General features: G+C 39.6%; 1 protein-coding gene and 1 long non-coding RNA gene across 5 annotated transcripts in view; one reads left to right on the top strand and one right to left on the bottom strand.

Annotated features, from left to right (window-relative positions):
* crtc3 (CREB regulated transcription coactivator 3) overlaps positions 1–3494 on the bottom strand; it is an 86175-nt gene extending 82681 nt beyond the window's left edge. For all 3 annotated transcript variants that reach the window (XM_072552869.1, XM_072552870.1, XM_072552868.1), the window contains exon 1: positions 3261–3494. In XM_072552869.1, the coding sequence (XP_072408970.1) occupies positions 3261–3494 (234 nt within the window). The remainder of the gene's footprint in view (positions 1–3260) is intronic.
* LOC140458395 (uncharacterized) lies at positions 3427–8122 on the top strand. 2 transcript variants are annotated; one of them, XR_011953487.1, is made up of 4 exons: positions 3427–3526; positions 6673–6834; positions 7143–7250; positions 7405–8122. It is a non-coding gene; the product is annotated as an uncharacterized lncRNA (long non-coding RNA). The 2 variants fall into 2 exon arrangements; XR_011953486.1 differs by lacking the exon at positions 3427–3526 and adding an exon at positions 4264–4434.
* Positions 8123–8410: the final 288 nt, after the last annotated feature.

Below are 8410 nucleotides of genomic sequence, written 5' to 3' on the forward strand. Positions count from 1 at the left end.
TAAAATATATCTGTAAATTCAGTAAATATGATTAATTGCTGACTACTTCTGAGAATCTATTCATTGTAGAAAATGTCACACTTGACACCTGTTTTCTGCCCATCATACTTCCTAAATGACACTCAGAAAGGAAAGTACAAAGAAACTCAAATTACTTTGCTGACCTTTTTTAAAAAGCAAACTCTGCTTATTTAACAGTAATTAAACTTTTTGGCATAAGGAAGCAATTTAAATGTGAGGTTTGCTCTAATAAGAATCCTAGTTATATGCAAGCAACTCAAAAAATATCAGCAAGTAAGTTAGTGCTGGATGTATCCAACCTGGAGACTGAAACCTCCTCAATCTACTGAGTTCTCTGACTAAATAGTGATTAAACTCTGGCGTTTGTTTATTTAATTATTCAACTTTATGACCTTACAAGGGACAACGTTGCACCATAGCAGGATGCATATGCATGCATTACATTACATAATATTCTTCCATAAGTTTTCTATCAGCATTAGCATCTGATTTACTAGAAGCAAATGTGGTCATTTCATGCCCAGTGTCAATGAAGAGGCTTTCATCTGTCTTTCAATACTAATTAGGTAGCTTTTGCAAGAGTTGGTCCAGAGTGAAAGGGTCAAATTGCCTCTCTGTGTGCTGTACTGACCTCAGATTCTATGAAAACACAGGAACTAGAAAGAAATGGTAAACTTCCTTGATTTGGGTTCTACCATCCTGAAAATCATCCATCACCCTGATGATGGGAGTTATTGATGAGATAAAGTAACAAATCTCGATAATGATTCTACAATAGAGCCAGAAGTAGCAAGGGAAATCTCCCAGCCTGGAGAGCTTTGGAATCACAGGGACACAATCACCTGTTCCTCAAGTAAATGTGGAGTCGCCATAGTCCTTCTGGATCAGAGGGTTGCTCTCCCATTAGATAGAGATGACTGATGATGGTTTAACTGGAGGGTCACCATGCCTCAGGTGAGGTTAAAAAGGTTAGACCGTCATGGTGATTTCAGCAAATATATGAACTGAACCCATGTTGTTGGAATTACTTTACATTACAAACTCACTGTCCAACCAACTAAGCTACACTGTACTCATCACATACTGGGTAGCAAGTTACTCATATTGTGAATTCCATTACCTAATTTTCTGTAAGATTCTGTAAAATTTGCATTTTAATTAGCAACTCCATTAGTTGCATCATTGGCCCAAGGAAACTATTACAATGATTAACCACTGACTGAAATATTGCCTTCACGGTGTCGTTCTGAATCTACCACTCTTCAAGCACAGGCCAATCAGCTTATCTCCAATACATTTCAATATTGGGCACAAGAAGTAAAAGCCCATCAAACTCTACTTTTATTTTCCAGTGGGTTACTGAATACTGGAAAAATGAAGAGATGGAATGATTATTACAGAATGACACCCTGAGGTGTCAGGGCATCAGGTGCACAAGAAATACTACAGGAATCAACAAGTAAACTCCAGAGTCCCATCTTGGCAGCAGGAGGGTTTTGTTCTCCATACCAAAGGAAGGATTTCCTTGCCATGGGTTATGGAAGGTTCACTCAAAAAGTAAGACGTGCGTTGATACAGCAATATCCACAAACACTAAACATTTCTAAGCACCTTACAGCAAAGCACTTCTTAAAAATGTAGTCACTGTAGTATCCAATTTTGTGCACAGCCAACTCCCAGAAGCAACAATGTGATAACGACTGGATAACCTGTTTTTATGATGTTGATTGAAGAATAAATATTGACGAGGGAAATAGGGAGAATGTCTCTTTAAAAAGAATACCATGAGAGTTTTACATCCATCTCAGCATGGAGAGGTGGCCTCTGTGTAACAGCCCATCCAAAATCTGAAACCGCTGATCATGCTCAAAACCTGGAACCTTGTGACTCAAATGGTGAGAGTAGTACCATTGAGCCACACATGACACTACATTAATAGAAGCATAGGAGCCTGCCCTATAAGAGAGACTGAGTAAATGGAGCTATACTATTTGGAATTAAAACTGAAAGTACTGGAGAAACGCAGCAGGTCTGGCAGCAATTATGGAAAGAACAACAGAATTCACATTGAATCCCATAACACTTCTTCATAACACTGAGGATTCTGAAGAAAAGTCATGGGACTCGAAACATTAACTCTCTATGTCTCTCTCCACAGGTAGACAGACCTGCTGAGTTTCTTTAGCATCTTCTGTTTTTATTGCAGATCTCTAGAATTTTACTTCCACGTGCTCTACAGTTTAGAATACTGAAAACTGATTTCATTGTAACATCTAAAATTTGTCAGAGGTCTTGACAAGACAGATGTCAAGATGCTATTTCCCTGGCAGCATGGTCAAGAACACAGGGACCAAATATCAATTATAAAGGTGGTCAGCTGTTTCGGACTGAAAAGAGGAGAAATGTCTTCTCTCAATGAGCTGCAAATCTTCAGAACTGTTTTCCCCAGACAGCTCATGAGGGAAGGGGATGACAGAGATTGATGAGTGCGCATTACAGTCAGGTCTTGGATGACTATGCCATGCAGCTGATTTAACAGAAGACTTGTTTTTAAAAGCAATTCTGTATAAGTATAATCAAAAAAGACTTGCATTTATATAGCTCTTTTCACAACCACCAGATGTCTCAAAATGTTTTAGACCCCAGTTAATTCCTTTTTGAAGTGCAATAATGCAAAATAAACTCATCCTGCTATAGATGCACTTCACCATTGGAAAAATTCAATTTTAAACACAAACTGTGACTTTAAACTGCACCAAATAAAATTTTTCCAAATAATAAATGTTCAAAGTTTTAAATATATTGAAAGGACAACCAAATGTATATTTAAAATACATCTCAAAGTACATCATTTAAGTTAAAAAAATAATACTGAAATGCAATTTAAGCAACCTAAGTAAATTTAGTTGTACTTTTAATTCAGGCAAAAGTAGTTTAGTACGCAAAACAATTTAAAATGATATATTTTTAGGGTTTTTAAAAGTATATTTAAAACACATTGTTAAACATCAATTAGAAGCAGTATTAAAATTACGAATATTTAATTATTCATACATATTAAACAGATAGTTTTAACATGTAAAGGTATCTTTCGAGTATAAAATTCAATGTTTATTTACATTACACACATTCAATTACTTTGCAGTGTCTGATGTGGGCTCAGCCTTACTAGGCCCCGAAGCCTGGCGCACGCGTGACTGCGGCTCCCGGCTGAGGGAGCGGGTGCTTCGGACACTTACCCGGGACACGTTTAGATCCTTCATCACCTCCTCGAAGGCGGCCGTCTCCTCCGCTTGCTTCTGGTTGTGGAGGGCGATCTTCTCGCTGAACTTGCGGGGGTTGGAGGCGGTCGAGCCGCCGCTGCCGCCGCCGGAGGAGCCAGGCCCGGGGACGGGGCCCGGAGCCCCTTCACCCGCGGCGCCCCCAGCGCCAGCTCCCGGGCTGCAGCCAGGGCCGGAGCTGCTGCCGGCCATCTCCAGGGGAACTGCCAGCAAAGTACACTGAGGTAGGTCAGTCTCTTACAAACCCCAACTCTCCCCCCAAAAACATAAAATATAGAGAAAAATATAAAACAAAATGCACCTCAAATCAACTCTCCCCCAGGTCAAAGTCAAAAATAAACTCACCTCCCCTCAAAACTAAACTTAATTCACCTCAACTCAACATTGAAAATGAATTCACCTCAGAAAAAACAAATCAAATACACTTCAGCTCAAAACTAGAACCTACTTCACCTCAACTCAACATTAAAATTTTCACCTCAGCCAGAAAAAGGAATAAAATTCACCTCATTCAAAACTAGAACCTAATTCACCTCAACTCAACATTAAAAATGATTTCATCTCAGCCAGAAAAAGGAATAAAATTCCCCTCATTCAAAACTAGAACCTAATTCACCTCAGCTCAAAGTCAAAAGTAAATTCACCTCAGCTCAGAAAATCTTCTACTTAAACCCCCTCCAGTCATACAGTCACCATCACTAACATCCTGCAGCAAAATGAAAGCTCAGATTTTCTCCCTTCTAACAAAAAAGTTCAAATCCTTTTTATTCATTCGTCCAGTGCAAAATACACAGTAATCCTTCTTCTTGTTGTTGTCTTCCTTCAGAAGTTGGGACACTGGCATCCAGACATTTAAAGCATCTTGGTTATTGAAAAGGAAAAATATTGTCTCAGTTAAAAATCTCTTCGGGGCTCCAAAAAGATTCAGCCTGGGTTTTCTGTCATCGCTCACAACTCACACAGACAGGAAAAAAACAAAATGAGAGATGGAGAAATGTTCCTTCTAAACTCCACCACTAGAGGAGACAAAAGACAACTTGAAGAATAAATGGAGCTAGAGATATTCTAATACCTCAACAGTTTGTTCGGGGGCTGTCTTCAAGTGGAATTTGTGCTAAAATGTCAAGGTTGAGTAAGTGTTCAAATTTTAAAAATTCTATTTTGAACTTGATGCATCTTTTTGTTAATTCACAAGCTTCGACATTCGATAAAGATTTCTTTCGTACACAAGGCTATTAGTATGTATTTAGATCAGGTTGCCAAATGGTAAGTTGACACCTCTGAAACACTTGTATATTAGATACTGATGGTCCAGCCTGATGATCCTACATTTACATTACTAAAACTAGCTCACTTATTCCTCTCCACTACAGTCAAGCCATTCCTTTTCATCTATAATGCTGTTCAAGTAGGAGAGTGGGGCTCGTTGATGTATGAAAATCAGGGCAGCATTCATTGTTTACACTCCTGTGGAGAAAATCATTACAGTACAAAAGGAGTGTAAAAGGGGACTGGATTATATCTTTTGAGAAGTGGAATTCAAGGTTTAACAATAGCACCGCTTGTTTTTTTTCAACAGAGATGGATAAAGGAACTTTTCATTAAAATCGAACATCAGTGGGTGGTATGGGAGGAAAAGTCTGTGATAGAGTAATTATACATTCAATGGATGCACTAAGCAGCCTTTTATAACTCACTGTTCTTTTATATTTCGATGAAAAATAGAAACTTCTCGTTTGCTCATGAGAATAATGCCGTAAAATCACTTTTAAATATATTTACCTGTGATATCAACATGATAATAAATGGCTGCTGGATCTAACCAACTAAACAACATTTTCCAAAACCGCTTAAACCATGGAGGTACAGCTCTTTCTGTCACTGTCTCGAGATAGTTTTGTTTCACTTCTGATTCCTGATGAATAGGGCTATAATTCATTCCATTCCAGACCAAGCCAGATCTCTGATTTGACTGCTCCATAAAAATAAATATCATATTAACAGAAGAAAGGAGTGACATACATGACCCTTGGGTTAGGTAGTGAAGAATACACAGTGATGGAAACATGGGAACAAGGAAAGGCCAATTCAGCCCCCAAACGTATATTAAATCATGGCCAAATTTGATCTCAATCATTTTCCTACTTTAGATACATATTCCTTCTTATCTAAAAAAAGATCAATCCCTCAGGGAAGCAATTTCCAGATTTGTCTCAGAGTTGCCTGAATTCACTCCTAATTTTTAAAAATTTATTCATTTGTGGGATGTGGACATTGCTTATTGCCCGTCTCTAGTTGCTCTTGAGAAGGTGGTGGTGAGCTGCCTTCTTGAATCATGCAGTTCACCTGCTGTGGGTTAAACCACAATGTCGTTAGGGAGGAAATTCCAGGATTTTGATCCAGCAACAGGAAAGGAATTGTGATATATTTCTAAGTCAGGATGGTGAGTGGCTCGGAGGGGAACTTGAAGGTGGTGGTTTTCCTATATATCTGCTGCCCTTGCCTTTCTAGGTGGAAGTGGCTGTGGATTTGGAAGGTGCTGTCTAAGGATCTTTGGTGAATTTCTACAGTGTATCTTGTAGATAGTACATACTGCTGCTGCTCAGTATCGGTGGTGGAGGGAGTGAATACTTGTTGATGTAATGCCAATCAAGTGGGCTGCTTTGTCCTGGATGGTGTCAAGCTTGTTGAGTGTTGTTGGAGCTGCACTCCTCTAAGCAGGTGAGGAGTATTCGATCACACTCCTGACTTGTGCCTTGGAGATGGTTGACAGGCTTCGGGGAGTCAAGAGGTGAGTTACTCACCCTAATTCCTAGCCTCTGACCTGCTCTTGTAGCCATTGTGGTTACGCAGTGAGTCAAGTTGAGTTTCTGGTCAGTGATAACCCCCAGGATGTTGATAGTGGGGAATTCAATGATGTAACACCATTGAATGTCAAGGGGCGGTGGTTAGATTGTCTCTTATTGGTGATAGTCATAGCCTGGCATTTGTGTGATGTGAATGTTACTAATTTCCCATCATTGTCTGAGTTTTTGTCAAAAAAAGAAAATAAATCTCTTGTGTATATATGCTACAAATCCCTTTATCATTTTAGATAAATTAATTAGTTCAGCTCTTAAATCTTCTAAATTCAAGCCATGTTTATTAAACTAGTCTGTTGAAGGGTCACTGGACTGAAAATGTTAGCTCTGATTTCTCTCCACAGATGCTGCCAGACCTGCTGAGTTTCTCAGGGAATTTCTCTTTGTGTTTCTGTTCAGTATCCACACTTTGACATTTTATATATTATTACTTGTTTTATTTATTGAACTTGACATAATTTGACCTTTTTTTAAAGGTCATTCTGATTAATCTGTTTTGCTTATCCAAGACCAATACATCTGTTCTGAAGTATGGTGCTAAACTGAATGCAGTTCCTCCTGATTGGATCGGACCAAGACTCTGCAAAACTGAAGCATCACTTCCTTTCTTTGGAATTCCAAACTCTCTTGTGGTAATGTTCTACTAGCCTTGGTGATTACTATTTGTGCTGGTAAGTAGATTTCCTTCAGAGATCCTGGCCTCTCCTTAAGGAGAAAATATTGCTTTATTTGGTCTTCTCAGATCGAAAGTGAATAGTTTTACATGGCCTCACATTAAATACTGCATGTTCTGACTACTATTTAAATATTTCAATGTTGTGAAGACGTTGTTAATAATGCTGAGTCCCCCACTACCAGCATTCTGGGGGTTACCACTAACTAGAAATAGAACTGGAAGTGCCATATAAATATTGCAGATGCAAGAAAACGTTAAAGGCTGGAAGTTTTGTGGCAAGTAACTCTTCTCCTTACTCTCCAGTGCCTACAATAAAACAGCTAACTGTGGATGCTGGAATTCTGAAACAAAAACATAAAGTGCTGGAGAAATTCAGCAGGTCTGGCAGCATCTGTGGACAGAAAACCAGAGGTAAAGTTTCAAGTTCAGTGACCCTTCATCAGAACTGAAAGCAGGTGGAAAAGGGTGGCATTCATCAACATAAATAGCTGGGAAAGGGTGGTATTTTTGATTCTGTTGTAGGATTTCTAAATTCGAAATAGTAACACTGTTTTTCTCTCAACAGATGCTGCAGTCTGGCTGAATCTCTCCAGCACTTTCTGCTTTTGTCCCCACAGCCTGTCATTTACAAGGCACAAGCCAGGAGTATGATGGAATACTCTCAACGTGCCTGGATAGGTGCAGCTCCAACAGCACTCAAGAAGCTTGACACCATCCAGGACAAAGCCGCTCTCTTGATTGGCATCACAGCCATGCCTTCCACATTCCCCTTCAAGACCAACACACAGTCACAGCAATGTGTACCATCTATGAGATGCACTGTGGAAATTCATCACAGCTCCTTTGATAGCATCTTCCAAAACCATGACCACTACCATTTGGAAGGACAAGAGTAGCAGATACATGGGAACATCACCCCCTGCAAGTTCACCTGCAAACCACTCCCCATCTGACTTGGAAATATATCACCATTCCTTTACTGCCACATGGCGCACACCAAGCCTCCAAACAGCAGTAAGAAAATTGTTGTGATAATCTGTTTCAGTGTTGTTGATTGGGGCAGAACTATTGACCAGGAGATTGGGATCCGATGTCCTGTTCATCTATTACAACCACTGAGAGCCTTGATGGGACCTCGGTTTAACCTCATCAAAAGGATGGTTCCTCTGACAGTGCAGTAATCCCTCAGTATTGGACTGAAGTGAAAGGAAAGTATGTTGCACAGACAGGAAAGAAGAAAAAGACTTGATAGAGAGCAGAATAAATTAATTCCCTGTCATACAGTTTGTGGGTGTTGTATGAGTCTGTGATAAAGTGAAATAAAAACAGAAAGTGCTGGAGAGGTTCAGCAGGTCTGGCAGAGAGAGAAACAGCATTCACTACAACACTCCTTCAGAAGTTTTCTTCTGTTTCTCCCATCACAACGCTGCCGGATCTGCTGAGTTTCTCCAGCATTCTATCGGAATGATATCGGGAAATACAGTGTAGAGATTTGTATAGGCTCCACAGTTAATCACGACAAAAGGGGTATAGACACCGCAATTAATCATGACAAACAATGACCAGGACTG

The sequence above is a fragment of the Chiloscyllium punctatum genome, chromosome 33 (genome assembly GCF_047496795.1).
Source record: "Chiloscyllium punctatum isolate Juve2018m chromosome 33, sChiPun1.3, whole genome shotgun sequence".
NCBI classification, from domain to species: domain Eukaryota; kingdom Metazoa; phylum Chordata; class Chondrichthyes; order Orectolobiformes; family Hemiscylliidae; genus Chiloscyllium; species Chiloscyllium punctatum.